Raw genomic sequence first — 16,033 nt, 5'->3', positions numbered from 1 at the left:
AGTCACTGTCCCTGGAGGTATTTAAGTAAGGACTGGATGTGGCACTCAGTAGTACCCTGGGCATGTTGACAAGGTGGTGTTGAGTCAGATTTGGTTTCAGAGGTCTCTTCCCAGCTGATGGATTCTGTGATTTACAGCGCAGCCCTTGGGCACCTCCGTCCTCATGCAGAACCCCTCACACCCTGAATGGAAATGCAGAAAACACTTTTTTTTTCCAAAATATAACTTTATTATATATATGCATATATACACACACACCACACTCACTATATCGAAGCTGAAAAAATGCAAAACAGGGATTGCCCACAAACTGTTCCAGGTGTGCACAGGTGTGCACAGCATACAGGTTTCCAAAACCCCCAGCAGCTCCTTACCTGCGTCACTTCCACGTTTCACACCAAACCACAACCCAGAGCTCACGGCACCGAGCGACATCACAACCAAAGGAGTAAATGAAAATAAAGATGAAATATTTCCAAACTCAGTCCAGTGTCAAAAAAAAGCTTAAAAATCTAAATGTACAAATTCAGCCTTAAAATGGTTTAGTGCAAATATGAAAATTAACAGCATATTTTTAAGGTATTTAAATAAGCTTTAATATAACTCTAGTGCTTCATTCCTATACATGTTTTCCCACCAATAGATCCAACAGCACTGGGGCATTTCCTGTTAAGGGTGGGACAAACCCAGAACCTGGGAAGAAACAGCATAAAGTCACTTGTTAAATCATTTATTCATCTTTCACTGACGTTTGTTAAAAAGGGACAGGGGCTATTTATTAGTGGAAGATCAAAATCTTTATGCCTGTAGGGACTCCGGAGCGGGCGGGCGGGGAGCGGGGTCTGTCCCTTGTCCCGACATTCAGCACAGGTGGCTGCTGGTGGTGCGAGGCCGGGGGCGCTGTCCCCCCTCAGAAGGTCTCGTCGTCGTTGCAGTCGGCCGTCCAGTGGCCGAACACCTCGCAGGTGTCGCAGTAGGGCCGCTCCTCCCGCCGGCTGCCGTGGTGCGCCGAGTGCGGCGGCTCCTCCAGCGCCTGCGCCTGCGTTGGGCAGTCCTCGGTGTCGTGCAGGTCGAAGCAGCCGCAGATGTCGCAGAACAGACGCGGCTTCTTCTTGGACAGGCTCTCCTCCTCACTGCAAGAGCAGCACCAGCACCAGTCACACAGGAGCTCCTGCTCACTGAGACTCAGGAAATACCACAGAGCTCCACCAAAAACAGGATACAAACCCTTCTCCACCACCCTGCAGTGCCCCCTCCATCCCCTACACTCATATTTACTGAACAAGCTGCTGTTTGTGCAAATATTTGCACAGAGACATTTAAAAGAAATACAGGTAAAAGAGTTTCTTTTTTCCCTTAAGAGAGCTGAAGTTTGAACATCAAATGGGTTTTAGTGTTGTTTCTCTGGATTGGTTCTTCCCATCCCAACACAGCCACAGCCTCGTGGGACCAAAGACTCTTTTGCACTTGGAAAGGGCCAGATTCAGCAAGTCATACAACAGACATGTGACACATCAGTGCTTGGGACTGATAACTACAGAGCACCACCTGCACCCCCAGTTACACCACAGTGTAAAGAGAACCCTGGATTCAACCACTGAACTCGGGGAAAGCTCTGTCTGTCCCTCCTGACAGCTGAGATCAGGCTGGAGCATCGTGCAGCTGCCAAGCAGCTCTACCAACAATTCCCAACACAAGAGCCAAGGCTTCCTTTAGGATTTGTACCTGTCATAGTTGTTTATCTCCTCTTCATTGCCATTGAGGGCTGCTTCACACATTCTCTGTATCTTCAAGTTCAATTCTTCGTTTCTCCTTTGCAGATCCACTATCACTGAGTTCAGGAAGTCGATCTAGGAGAGCCAAGGACAAGGACAGTGAGAGGGGCAGGGGATGGCACCTCCCCCATGTGACCAAGGAACACTTGGGAAATTAACAGGGAAGGGAAGAAGTGGAACCAACCTCGCCCTGGGGGAAGGAAGGGTTGCCATCAGCAGGTGGATCCAGGGAAGCAGAAAACCAGAAAAAGATTGGTGGTTAGTGTATATTCATGACACTTCCGGTGGCTGCAAAACTGCAAGGAGATTTTTAATCACTGTGCCTGACATTTGTGATCTAACAAAGGCTTTCGCATGAGCAGAAGGTGATTCTATTCCAAACACATTTTCTAGGCATTTCTTGGCACAGGCCCCTGAGGTCACTGTGACTGTCCTACTCCAAATCCCATCTCCCTGTGCCAGCTGAGCACCTTCCTTCTCCATGGCTGCCAACCCTTGTTCTGAGTCCAGCTCTGCAGTCAGGAAAAACTGCAGAGCTCAGAGAGCCCCTTTCTCCAAGATGGCAAGCACCAGCTTCAGGTGGGCCACAGCTTTTCCTCATGCACACCCAAGAAACCTTTGGGAATGCCAAGGAGCAGTGAGTGCTCTGCTGGGCTGCAGGGCACAGCTTGCCATCCTCTTTTCCTGCTTGTTCCTCACATTCCCTTGTTTCACTGTATCACTCATCACTTGATTTAGAATTTCCTGTCACTGACATTTCCCTTCAGAAGCTGAGGGGCTACAAGATAAATCTGCCCGTTAAAACCCGGTAAGGACTGCCTTTGGAATCATCCCCTCTCCTACAGCCCCACTGCTGCTTCAGCATGCCCATGTGCACATCCAGTACCTGCTTCTCTCTTGCAATCTCCTCCTGAAGCAGAGTAACAGCATCACCTTTAAAGGAACAAACCAAAGAAGGTACAGTGTGACCATGGCTCAGTCAGAAATAACGGCACAGGCCCTGAGGGCACAGACCCTGGGGCGGCTCTCGCTTTACCTGAGGGGCTCATTGCAGTCAAAGGCTGCTCGTTGCTTTCCTTGAGTTTCTGCTCCAAGTTCTTCACCTTCTCCTCAAGTTTCAGTTTGTCAGACTCCAGTGACTTCACCACTGACTGCAGGGTTTTTGCAGAAGCGTTTTCTCCGCGGAGCACCGTGATCTGGAAGAGTTGTTTGGCAACACTTGGACCTTCCAGCACCAAGGCCAGGGCCCTTGAAGCAAGGGCTGAACAGCCACAAAACCTCGTGCCAGGAGTGACCTGGCTCAGCACAGGCAGCTGAAGATGCTAAGGTTTAACTATGCCACATAAAAGAAAAATGATCAGCCAGCACACAAAGCCTCTGGCTGCAACTTAACTGAAATTAGGAATCATCCATTCCTCATTTACCTCATGCCTGAGTTTTTCCAGTTCCTCATCTTTTTGTGTGATCAAGGCACTAGTGACATTGATGGATTTCTGTAAAGATGCTCTCTCTTCATCAATTTCTTTTTTTAAAGTTGATTCTCTAAAAGAAAACCAAGTAAAACCACAAGTCATCTAATGAATGGGTAACTGCAGTGGCCTAAAGTAGTTTCACTTAATTTCAAGTATTAAACTACTGTAAAAGAAGTGGTTCTTAAAAACAAATTACAATTTACTACTTGACTAAAGTTTTATATAGGTACAAGCATTTCAGGGTTACAACTGTGGAAACAAAGCAAAAACTTTACCTAGGTAGTACATGCCAGAATCTGCATAGCACCGTATCCATTTGAATTTAAAGGAGCAAGTTAACAGACTGGGGAGATACAGGATAAACAAACATGTTGCACAATGTTCCACAAAACCTAACTCGAGAGTTTTGTTACTTTTTGAAAATTACTAACAAGCAACAAAACAGGCATGCAAAGCTCAGTGTACAAGTTGTCATGCAAAGCATGGATGAGGCTGGAAATATCAGCTGGTCCTCACTAATTTCAGTGACATCATCATTTCCTGCACATGGAGAAACCACATGGGATTTGTTTTACTTCAGGGGAGAAGGGTTAAAAAGAAATCCTCCAAAGCAGGCACAACTCTCTCCTGTGTACATATATCCAGTTTTCCCAATATTTTCCATGGATCTAACAGAGATAAAAGGCTCCTGCCTTAAGGCACCACTGCTGTGACACCCCCACACTGGTGCAAACTGATCTTCCTGACAGGTCACAGAACACACACAGTAAGTAACTGTCCTCTTAAGGGAGGAGCATTGCTACAAATTTCCATACAAGCTGAAAGATTTAAGGATTAAATCTTTAAGGTTAAAAAAGAAAACAACAAAGAAGTGACTTCAAACCATTAACTTTTCTCCAAGAGGAACTGGCCCTTCAGTGCAGGCAGCAGTGCTGCATCAGCTCTGAGCTCCTGCAGGGACTCTGAACTGCTCTACACTCCCCAGCACTGCTGAGGGATCAGGAGCAGAGCCCATCCACGTGGGGGGATGCTCAGGGCACAGCTATCAAACTCAAATTTCCATCTCTGCTATCTACAGTTAGTGAGAGCCACGATACCCAGACCATGAAACACAGGAAATCTCACCCACTCGAGATAAACCCAACAATGAGAGCACAATCAATGCAATTCTTTCATTGTTCAGATTGTACTCAGGAATGGAAGCAGCAAGTGGAGAATCTGGGGTTTAGAAAAGCTGAGGCAGCTACCAAACAAGAACCAAAATTTCATTTGGGTTTGGTACATTTTTACAATGAGAGAATCAACAGAAGTGGAAGCACAACAACTTGCAGACTGTGTGATCTTGCCTTCAAAGATTTAATAAAGATTTAATAAAACCCAAAAGGGCACAGCATGGAAAGGTTCCCAGGCCAGCACTCAGAGCCCCAGAGCCACCTCTGTGTCCTCCACAGGGCTCCCCAGGCTCTGCCTGCCCGGGGTGCTCAGTGCTCTGCCCATGGACCACAGGCACGAGGTGCTGGGGGAAGGATGTGCCACCAGTGCACGGGTGCTGCTGACAGAGCAGAGCTGCAAACCCAGGATCTGCTGGAGAAAAACCCTGAGGAATCTGGGAACACATCTGAAGTTGCTGCTGACGAGCTCTGCTGCACCCGAGAGTTCTCGCGAGCGCTGCCGAGCTGTGGGGAAGGGCAGAAGGAACCCCAGTGACTCAGCCCATGCTCAAGAGCTTGTGATTCAGCCAATGTTTCCACTTGGTCAGATCTTCACGGAGAGATCAGGACCAAACAGATGCTTTTGGCACAAATGTGGTGGATTTGCCATTTGCTGGGCTTGGCTTCAACCAGCACAACGCTGAGGTGGTTGAAAAAGGCAAACGGGGTGTAAGGATAGAAATAAAATATTTACAGACTCAATACAGGAGCCTCGAGTGCTAAAACACAAGGGGAAGAGAAAGGAGAGAAGAAAAGAGGAGAGAAAACAGGAGGGGAGGAAGGTTCCTGTGCTGGAGCTTTGGGTTTTCTTTCCCTGGAGAGTCTCTCCAGGAGCTGCTCCAGTGGGGGACCCAAAAATGCTGGACCTGGAGGAGCTACAACAAGGAAGGTGCTGAGCCCCAAGCGTGGATCCCTTCCAGGTCACTTCCAGGCAGAGCCTTGGCTGCCGCTGGGAGCATCGTGTGCAGTGCAGTCACACAGGGAATGGGAAATAACTGCACTGGGAGAGCTTGCAAGGGAAATCTGGTGGAAACTGTTTTATTGGGAAAAAAAATGATTTAGTGAACTTAAACTCTTTTCCTACCAATTCAAGTTCAAAACATCTGCTTACCAGCAGGGGGGAAATCAAAACAACAAAAATGAGTTTTTCATTTAAATGCCATTTTAAAACTTCACTTTCTTGAGAAGCTTAAACCATGTTCTGAGCAGTGTGTGGAAGCTGTGGGAGAAAGGGCTTTGTTTTGGATTAGCATTAAAAAAAAATCACCCAGATTCTTCCCTTACTACAAAAATAAGAAATTCTAAGAATGAAGCAAATACCTTAAAGTGCTACTGGGTAAGCTTTAAAAATGCAAGATAACAAGAACCACATGTTAGAAACATGGAGTACAAATGCAAAATACTTTAAGGAAGAACAATATTTGCACCAAGGGCCTTTTCTGTTTTGGTAAAAAAGATATAGACTTTTTTTTTATTTTATATATATATAGAGAGAGCTGAGTGTTTTACAAAACAAAAGCAAGACACCAAGGGACAAAGGCAGCCAAAATATGTACAACAACTTTACTAAAAAAAAAAAAGAAATTATTTATTGTAACGTGGATAGACTTTCTTGAGTCTTACCATTAAAGACACACAGATATAGCAAGGGAAGCAAGGGCAGGAAAGGGAAGAGAGAGGAATGAGATGAGTATCCATAAACAGCGAAGCTCAAAGACAGTCAGACAGCAACCCACACTGAACCCCAGGGCTGAGCCACACACAACCCCCAGCATCCATCCACACCAAGCTCCTGCACTCCCAGCTGGAGCACTGCACACCAGGGGATGCCAAAACACAGGGACAGAATTCGTGGGGCTGGAAGGAAGGTGAGAAAACCACCCCTAGAGATTTGACCTAATTGAAACACAAAGATGGCTCTTGTTCAGCAGCTTGAATTCTTAAGGCAAAAGGAGGAAATTTATCATCTTCCCATCACCAAATTCTGTGGAATTGGGAATTCAGAGACTTTTTTCATTATTTTTACCTAATTAGCTCTTTATTCAGCCAAACCTTTTTCATTAGCACTGGTGCCACATGTTGACATGTTCTGAGCCCCAGTGCCTGCAGTTTGCCTCAGCCAGACTCTTCCTGTTGTTCATTTTCTCTTCTATTGCAGTTTATTCGACACTGCTGGGCAATGTCATTAAGTCACAGCTGGGGCACCTCAGTGTAACCAACTGAAGGTAAAGTCAAGGTAAAATTCACTTCACTGATTTAATTAATATCTGAATTATTTCAGGCAGCTCACCCAGAGCCAAACAGGAGGAGGAAGATCAGAGCCACACCTTCCTCTGCTGAACTTACAAATAGTTTGTCTTTGAAAATGTTCTCTGTGCAACAGAACTGCTGAAAGTTTTGAATGACTGGTGCCCACTCCCTCCTTCCTCTCCTCAAGTGACCTCCAGGAGTTACACTGCTGAAAACACACTTTCAAACACGTTCAGTAACAGGCTGCTGATGCAGCTCGTGGAGCTGCTTAAAGCTGGAGGCTCAGCTGATCCAACTCTGACACTCCCTGGGGAATCATTGGCCTGGGGAACATCCCCTGTGCCTGCTGGCCTTTGGAACACCCCCCAGAGTGTCAGGGAATGAGCAGGGAACAGTGACAATACTGAGTGGCCAAGGATGTGCATAAACACCCAAAAGCCACTCAGTGTTCTTTGTTGTGGCCATTGTGAATCCAGGAAATTCAGCAGGGTTGGTTTGTTTTTCCTGGAACAGCTGAGGTGTCGTGGGGAGCTGTGTTGTTGTCTAGGGATTTATGTAACTGCTTTTGGAAAGCCCCTCCAGGCACAGGGGCCAATCAGCTCCCCAAGCACACACTGCAGACACTCACTTTGTCACTTGGGGCCTTTCCCTGAGCAGCAGCTTACAAAGGGATGCCCCAGACACCCAGGACAAATCTCCTGGCATTTAGCAGCAGTGCTGAATGAACTGCAATAACCCACAGGGAACCCTACAGCCTGAAACCACGAGAGCAGCAAGTGCTCAGGAACTTCTCTTTCCTTTTCTCTTTTCCTCTGATAACCCCTCAGCATCACTCTGTTGTCCTTTATTTGTCAGGAGCTCACCAGGTCAGATCTGTGCACACATATTTTATCAGACTGAGGGACAATCCAACATTCCAGAGCACACCAAAACCAAACATTCAACTGGTCACTGCAAATAAGAATTACCACAATGTGGGAGGTGTGGAACTAAAGCAAACGTGGATTCTTACATCTCTAATCCAAAGAGTGCAACAACTCAGCACTTTTAACCATGACACAAGAGAAAAGAACAGCTCTTGGCAGTGTTTTTGTGGTCTATTTCTGTAGGACTGTGGGGTTAAACACACATCAGCAGGAACAACTTACCTCTTTTTCATCTCTAGTAACTGGTTATTGAGTACTGATCTCTCCTCTTCCAGCTACAACACAAACACAGACAGACTCCAGTTAATACACCCCAGATTGTTTCCTTAGTGTGATACATCACACTAAGCATCATTATCATAAAATAAAGTGGGGGAGGCTGCAGAGCCCCCAGATCTCAGAGCAGCAGATTCTCTACTGGCACAGCACCTGCACCCAAACACAAACTGCTCAGTGACCAAACATCAGCTAGTGAGGGCTGGAGGTGCTTTGTGAACATCTCCATGTCTGTGCACACAGCAGAGGTGACACCAGTGCTAAAGGACATTTCCAGACCCCCCAGGACCCCTCTGTGTGCCTGGCCAGTGCTCCCAGCCCAGCACTGGGGGCTGCCTGGGTTTGCTGTGCTGGATCACTGCACCCCTGCCCTGGGTTTGTTACTGCCCCGTTACTCACAGATGAATTATTGATCCCAAAGCTGTTGTCTGGTGTTTGTTACCACATCCTGAACCTGTAACTCAGTGAGGCCACTCTTAAAACCTGCAAAGCCTTCCCCTGAAATTATTGTTGTTGGTTCTTGGGTCTGACCTGGGCTAGGAAATGCAAAGCAACAGAACTGCAAAGGCCCAACACAGAAACACTGGGGCAAGTGATCTTCTGGAATACTTTAGAAAATAAGTCTTTTTCAGGCAAATTAATTATTTTTCACCATCTCCTCCTTCCTTCTTATTCAAAGGCCAAAGCCAGCAATTACTGCTCTGAGAACTGTGTGTACCAGCACTCCCTGAGCACAGGCTCCAGTGGGATTTCACAGCTTCCAGGGTTCATCCTCGAGGTCAGCAGCACATCCATTTATAATGGCAACCTCAGGGCCCTGACAACAGCTCCTGGCCCTGCCACAGGGAATTCTTTCAGCACTTTGCAGATCCTGAGGTTCAGCACAGAAGGTGTTAACCAAGTTTCCTTGAGCAGGCAGGGTGTCTGCCAGCCCCCAGCTCTCAGCTAAAAGCAGCTCTCTGAGAGCAGCCATCTCCTCCACATTTCCTGACAAGTTACCTTCTCCTTCCCTGTGCTGCAGGGCTGCTAAAACCTCCAGGTCTGGGATCAACCAGGATTAATCACACAACTTTATTGATACAAAAGATAGATACTAGAAGGGTGTAGAGAGTTTTCTATAAATAATTCTTAAAGCAAATCAAGATGTGTCTCTCAAGGCAAGTGCCCACTGTGGGAGAGCAGAGCATCAAGGCACTATTGGGGTATGGCCAAGTTTTTCTGCAGGTCAAACCCAGCCAAACCCCAGCTCCTCCAGCAGCACCAGAGCAGCTCCTGGTTCCCAGTTTCTGTCTTGGTCCCTGCCCAGAGGCAGCCAGTGTGAACTCCTGACACCTGTACACACTGCTGACAGAAAGGGACAATATGACAAGCCTGAGAAATGGGACTCCCAGGGAGCTGCAGCTTCTCCAGAGCCCAGTCTGACACCTGGGTTCCAGGCCCCTCTCCCCCTGCAGATGAGGGGACTCATGCCCTGCCCATCACACTGCCCAGCTGGTTCTTTGGATTCCTTGTCCTCTGCCAGCTCTGGCATTTCTCTACAGCCACACTCAGAGCAGACCTTCACACTGTTAATAAAAGATGGGCCAGGTGAGCTGCTGGGTATTTCTACACCTTCTCCAATGAACTCCAAATGCCTGAGCAGGTCTGAGGTCCCAAAATGCCACAACAAATAATCTGAGGCTAGGAAAGTTCCCCGAGCTCAGTATGTATCTGAATGTGACTCTTTAACTAATTACAATCAGCTAATTATTAATGGATCAATACAGAAAAGCTCCAGCAGCATCTTTGGCATGAGACACTTTAACCTTTAGATGTCCAGATAAATCATTCATGACACAGAATTCATTAAATTTGCAAAGTGTGTCACAAGCAGCCACAGATTGTCTAACCCAGTTGACAACACACTTGTTAGAATTTATGTGGTTACCACAGCAACAGCTCCAAATTCCCAATCCTGTGTTTGCCCTTCCTGATGCACTCCCAGGTACCTGCACAGAGCCTCTGCAGCCTGAGCTCTGCTGTGCTCTGCTCTCCTCCCACTGCCCACATTTCTGGGAGCTCCTGGGCTGTGGGAAACCCTTCACTGCCCCCATGGACACCACAAATCTCCTGGAGGAATCTCTGGGGTGACATTTTCCTGAACCCAGGGAGCCCAAAGCCTGTGGCCACTGAGCATGGTGTGACAGCAGGGGGGAGATGTTGGGTACCAAAGGGCTCTCCCAGGATTTTGGGAGGCCAAGCTGTTCACCAGATCCCAGAGCCCAAATACAACATTTGGGAACTGCAACAGGCAGAGCCCATGTTCCAGCAGGGGACACAGTGCAACACAAAGGGCTGAAGAAGGCAAACAGGCTGTGCAGCCAAGCTCCAGCAGATCCTCCAGACCCTCTTGGAGCATCTCCTCACGGGCAGGACAGGCTGGGCTGACACAGCTCCATCCCTGTGCTCCCACACTGCAGCTGCCTGTCCTGGCAGTGAGAGGGATCCCTGCTGACAGCCCCACAGCAGGAATGCTCCCCGAGGGCAGCTGCAAACAAGGGAGGCACAGAGGGAGGGCAGGGACACAGCCAGCCCATGGCTCAGGGCCCCTCCCTCGGGGCCACTCCAGGTGACAAAATGCAGAAGATTTGACCAATGCTGCCCAATCCTGGAGTTACAACTCTCTCTGAAAATAACAGGTTGCCTCAAGGACTCTGAAATAATTTAGGAAACCCTGTGGGAGTGGGGAGCAGCTCCCACTGGCTGTTTGGGATGTGCCCTCCCCACTCTGCTCCTCAGATGGGGAATGAGTCAGTGCTGAGCCCACACGTCTGGGACTCTGCTCCTCACCTCCCAAGGCTCCTGAGGACCAAGGAGCCTGAGCATCACTCCTGCCAGCAGCTAAAGGGATTTACAAACTAGCCAGGGCTGGAGTCACCCATCCTCAGGACTTCCAAACAGGACCCTTGGTGAAAAATCAGCTCTTGGCTTTAAAAATATTGAGCCTGTTGCAGGGTGGAAGAGTCTGTGCCCTGTCAGGGGAACAGGATCCCCTCCCTGCACAGGAGCTCTCCAGAAAGGCAGGACACAAACCTCAGTCTCCTGCATCCCTGCTTTTGGATCTTTTGGATACAATCTTCCAAAGATTCCTTCACAGCATGCCTGTCACTGGAACTGCTTCACAAGAACTAAACCCACCACATTAGGGGCTGTAAATCTGTTTCATCTTTTGGCAAGTACCAGTGACACAAGCTGAGTGACTTGCCCATATTTTAGGATTCCAACACATGTTCAGATATAATTGTAAAAAGTAAAAAAAATTAAGTACCACCAGCAAAACACCTTGCAGGGGTTCTGTTCCCTGGGTCACACTGCCTGGCTGCAGCACAGGGTGAAGTTTGAGCAGACACATGTCCAACCTAGTTTTACACAATATTCTGAAATGCATCCTAAATCCTCTTTGTTTTCAGTGGGGAGAGCAAGAATAAGAATTAAAAAGCTTCATTTCCTTAGTGGTGGATGGACATTTCCACAGTTGCGTAACAAAATCACTCCCGACAGAAATAGCAGCTCTCTGTTAATACACTTGGCTAAAGCACGTTTCATTTCTGCTCATTCCCGAGCCTTCCCAAGTACCCTCCCGGCTTATGTAACCTCCTGCCAGCCTGCACTTCCACCCTCCCCGTGCAGGTGGCTTCCACATTCATTCCTGAGCATTCCCAGCCCCTCTCTGCTCCTCCCCAGCAGGGCTCCCCCCGCCGCGGCCCCGCTCTACCTTGTGGTGGTGGCTCGAGACCTCGTCCCTGCTCCTGCCCAGCTCCTCGGCCAGTTTCACGTTCTCCTCCTGCAGAGCCTCGAGCTGCTGGGACTTGTGAGCCGCTGCCAGCTTGAGCGCCTCGCTGCGAGCACACAGAGAGCATCGTCACCACGGCAACGGGAGAAACCGGGGGAGAGAGGCGGCTTCGCATTGGGGAAAACACAAAATCCACAAAATCCAGCGGGGTCACGGGGCTGGGAGCAGCGGGAACAGCGGTGACAACCCCGGGGACAGCGGGGACGGGATGAGCCTGCCAGGGCTGCAGGTACCCGGGATTGCCACGGGCTGGGCTTTGGGATTTGTGCAGGGCACAGCGCTGGCCGTGTCTGCAGCCTGAACTTTGCAGCCAGAGGTAAAACACAATTGCTCAAAAGCATAAAAAAAGAAAGAAAACTCCAAAAAAAAAGGCAATAGAAAAAAAGAGCTTTGAGCTCCACTTATTTAACTACTCCCTATCAGGTCTGACATCCAATAGTGCAGGATCACAGGAAGCAAAACCTCATATATTCCATTATTTTAACAAACACAAAACTGCAAATGAGACAAAACCAAAGCTGAAGGAAAAAAGGCTTTGCAGCTTTCATCAGCCTGTGTTGCTACTAATGACTATAATTTCCTTTAAAATACATTTATTTGCAAGAAATTTTTAAAAATATTTAGCATGCTGGCTGTAACATGAGTGACTAACAGAAAATCTTTAAGATTTGACATCTTTCAAAAAGCACAAAAGATACCCTTAATTTCACTGAATAGTAATTTTTATTACTCTTTTGTTTTTTTAAAAAGGAGATGCAGTACTCCTGTGTGCCAATACTACAGACTTGACTGGAATATTAAAAATACTTTTATAACTGTGAGAAGGAGAAGAACCCTTACGTCACCAACTTCTTCACGCACTTCAAAATACAAGGGTCTGTTGGCACATTTAGACAAAAGTCTGATTTTAGTTCAGCATCTCATGGGACTGATTTTTCAACCATTCCTTCTACTTGGTCTCACCTTGGCAAATTCCCACCCTGATCCCCCTGGACTGGAGCTCTCTGCTGCTCAGGAATCCCTGGCACCAGGCTAATTCTTACTGTCATTAAAACGGGGCAACACACAAAACAACTAAAGATCAATTAAAAACTACACAAGCTTCCCTTTGTCCCCAGGGTCTCAGCTCTGATGATCTGAGGCCACTTCAATCTAAGAAAGAACAGAATTCACCCCCTCAGAGTGATCAGGGTCCTGAAACACCTGGTGGTGCTGCAGATTCTCAGGGCAGCATCTCCTATAAATAATTCCTGCCTGGCAAATTACAGCCCAATATCTGCTGCCTTTCCACAATTCCTGGAAAGAAATCCTGCCTTTCTCAAAGGGGTCTGTGCAGGTCTCCAGGTTTTCCAAAGCCACAGCCAGACACTGAACTCTGTGAGCTGGTGGCCCCTGTGCCCTGGTGTCACCACAGATGTCACAAAATGACAAATAGAACTAGAATAATAATAATAATTAGTCAAAGCTGCTCTTAAGTTGTCAGTGAGATTCCAGCTCTTGCTCCATGAGCCAAGAAATTCCCCTGGGAGCCCAGGTGGAAATTGGTTTGTGATTTAATGTGCAACCCCTCTGAGAGCTGGGGATGTGCAGCCCCTGCAGGGCCCCAAGAATTGGGATCTTTATTCCCTGTGGCACAGCAGCAGCTTTGCTGCAATGAGATTCCACAGGGCAAATTTCATGATTTTAAATGCTTTCAGTTCATTTGTTTGTGGCCAGTGTTACACACTGTGAGCCTGTGATATGTCAAATGTTGGTTTTCAATGAAGCAGCTCACATAAAGAACAATTAACTCGAGTTTTATATCCCATATATAGGATTTGGTTTACACCATTTAGGAAATAAATACACAGAAATAAACTTCACAAAGCCATGAATGAAAAACAAAAGCAGAGTCAAGTTTCTATAAGCAAAGCCACCTAAAACTCCAAGTGTACTTGTAATTAAATCAGAATTCTCTTCTAATAAAGATTTTAATATTATCTCGTGCCCTTGGGTGGCAGAACCCTCCAACAAACAAATTGTTTCAAACTATTCTCCAAGGATTTCTTTAATTCCCTTCAGCAATTCAGTAGCAACATTTTCACGTCAAGTTTTGTACATGCCAAACATTTGGCAAACAATTTTGACCCAATATCTACTTTATAAGTCAGGATACCAGAAAGCTGCTGAAAGACACTTTAAAAAAAAAAGATAAATGTACCCACAAAAATGAACAGATTTAACAATTAAATACTTACAATTCCTTTTTAAGTTCTTCCACTTTCTTATTCTCCAGATTTAGAAGCTCTTTTGACTTATTAAGTTCCTCTTCATTTTTCAGGTTGTTTTGTTTAAGCATGTCCAACTTAAAGAGGAAAAAAACCCCTCATTACATCAATGAAACCATTAAGACATAGATATAGATATCTTACATATCTTATATATATCTATATCTGTCTCTATATATATCTCGATATCTTTAGCCCCTAAATCAACCCAGCCTGTCTGGACTGATGTGTTTGTCCAACTACAGATGTTACAAGACCTCTGCATTCAAAGAGAGCAGCACAAAGAATCCCAAGCCCACTGGAGAGCAGTTTCCAGGAATGTGGGGCCAACACCCCAAGGTAAAGCCCAAAGCACCTCCATTAACTGCTGCAGCACTCAGAGCATTATTTGTTCTTTAAATGCAGAGCTTGTTGTTAAAACCAGCTGTCCCCTTGATCTTTATGCCTCTAAGCTAACTCATGAATTCTGCTTTTCCATACCTTATTTTCTGAGAGTCAGGAGGGCCGAATGCTGTGCCTGCACCCCCAGGAGATGAATTCCCTGCACAGATGTTGCTGCATGGGACAAAGTGCTGGGCACGGATTTCCTGAGCTCGTGCCCCCCACAGAAACACCAGCAGCTCATGGAGCTGATTTGTTTGCATGCACCAGAGTGTATTTATTACATAACAGATAATCTCCATTCTCATGGCATTGCAGGACCCTGTAGATTTTTTTAATCCAGGAAGGGAACCCCTCCCACATGAACGTCACCAATCCTAATTCTGCACTGGCAGATCCCAGCTGCTCCTCCCCAGTGCTCACCCCCAGGGCTCTGGCAGTGCTGAACAGCCAAGGCTCAGGGCATCCTCCCCTTCCTCAGGCCCTGGAGCAGCTCAGAGTGGTGGGAAGACATGGACAGGACACAGATCCCAATGGGAACTGCTGCACCTTGGACTGACACCACAAAATACAAAATAACCATGACCAAAAAACCATGGGCGTTTTCCATCACTCCGTGCTCATCCAGGAATTTTTCACAGTGGGAAAATGACAGAATCCTCTCCTGCCTATTTCAATTCTCTACAGTTCAACAGTTGCTCTCACAAAGCAGGCAGAACTTTTCACAGATAAGAATTTAATGTGATTACTTCATTCTGCAGCTTCTGGTTTGTCTGTCTTGAGTTCTCCAAAGAGGCCAAAGTTTCAATCTTCTCTTTGTGAATGGCATCCTTCTCCTTGGTCACCTGCTCCACTGCCTGGGAAACATCTTCTGCCAGTTTGGCCACCTGGATATAAAGGGAGGTGGGGAAAAACCCAGTTATTCCCAACAGGAACTCTGACAGCAAAAGATCAATACTTTATGCACAGCTCTGTGGTTTGTCAGCTGCTTCCCAGGTAAGTAAGGACTTAAACTGGGAATTTATTTGAATTTTGGAGCTGCATAAAGTATAAAATGAACTGAGGATTCAATTCCATGCAGAAACATTATAAACCCATGCTCATGTCACCTCTGAGGAATTTTAATTCCTGGATTTCTCATTACCATGACTGTGATTGCTCTCACCTCTTTAGGCAGTAGTAATTCAACAGATATTCACTTCCAACAGCCTGGTGTATTTTCAGAAATATGGAAATACAAAACCTCAAATATTTGGAAAACAATGGAATTAGAGATAAAGCCAATTATTGCATTATTTCAGTGTTGTTCATTATGGCCTCAAAAAGGAAATATTTCACAATGATATTAAAATACTTAGGCAGGTGTAATCTATAGGATCTCCTGATCCCAATTTGCATTCCATGTGATTTTCTGGGCTTCAAGCCACACAAACTGAAAATCAAAGTGTTTTATAAAGAATTTGTTGGTGGTGAATACAAAACACTTCTGTGAATAAAAAGAACTCCAGATTTGTCAACATTTTCCCTTCCTCTCACGCTGCTTTTATCCAATTTACAGAAGCAGCACATTCTTTCATATTTTTGGAGTAACTCAGGTTGGTAGTTTACTGTAATTGCACATAAAATTACACAAAGATCCACTT

At 46.4% G+C, this 16,033-nt stretch overlaps 1 protein-coding gene across 5 annotated transcripts in view; it reads right to left on the bottom strand.

Annotated features, from left to right (window-relative positions):
• Nucleotides 1-211: 211 nt before the first annotated feature.
• Nucleotides 212-16,033, bottom strand: part of CLIP1 (CAP-Gly domain containing linker protein 1) — a 59,752-nt gene continuing 43,930 nt past the window's right edge. For 3 of the 5 annotated variants that reach the window (XM_054289125.1, XM_054289126.1, XM_054289128.1), the window contains 8 exons: nucleotides 15,140-15,277; nucleotides 13,980-14,086; nucleotides 11,665-11,788; nucleotides 7,857-7,909; nucleotides 5,779-5,799; nucleotides 3,200-3,317; nucleotides 2,812-2,971; nucleotides 2,434-2,708 (listed from right to left, as the gene is read on the bottom strand). In XM_054289125.1, the coding sequence (XP_054145100.1) occupies nucleotides 2,554-2,708; nucleotides 2,812-2,971; nucleotides 3,200-3,317; nucleotides 5,779-5,799; nucleotides 7,857-7,909; nucleotides 11,665-11,788; nucleotides 13,980-14,086; nucleotides 15,140-15,277 (876 nt within the window). In that variant the 3' untranslated portion in view covers nucleotides 2,434-2,553. Of the gene's footprint in view, nucleotides 1,134-1,725; nucleotides 1,851-2,433; nucleotides 2,709-2,785; nucleotides 2,972-3,199; nucleotides 3,318-5,778; nucleotides 5,800-7,856; nucleotides 7,910-11,664; nucleotides 11,789-13,979; nucleotides 14,087-15,139; nucleotides 15,278-16,033 lie in introns of those variants that run through there. The other 2 variants (XM_054289124.1, XM_054289127.1) reach the window with 2 other exon arrangements.

Source organism: Melozone crissalis, unplaced genomic scaffold (assembly GCF_028551555.1).
Source record: "Melozone crissalis strain CALT ecotype California unplaced genomic scaffold, PUWL_Pcris_2 ptg000063l_1, whole genome shotgun sequence".
Classification (NCBI taxonomy): Eukaryota; Metazoa; Chordata; class Aves; order Passeriformes; family Passerellidae; genus Melozone; species Melozone crissalis.
The sequence above is the reverse complement of the archived record's forward strand: the minus strand, read 5'-3'. Positions and strand labels throughout refer to the sequence as shown.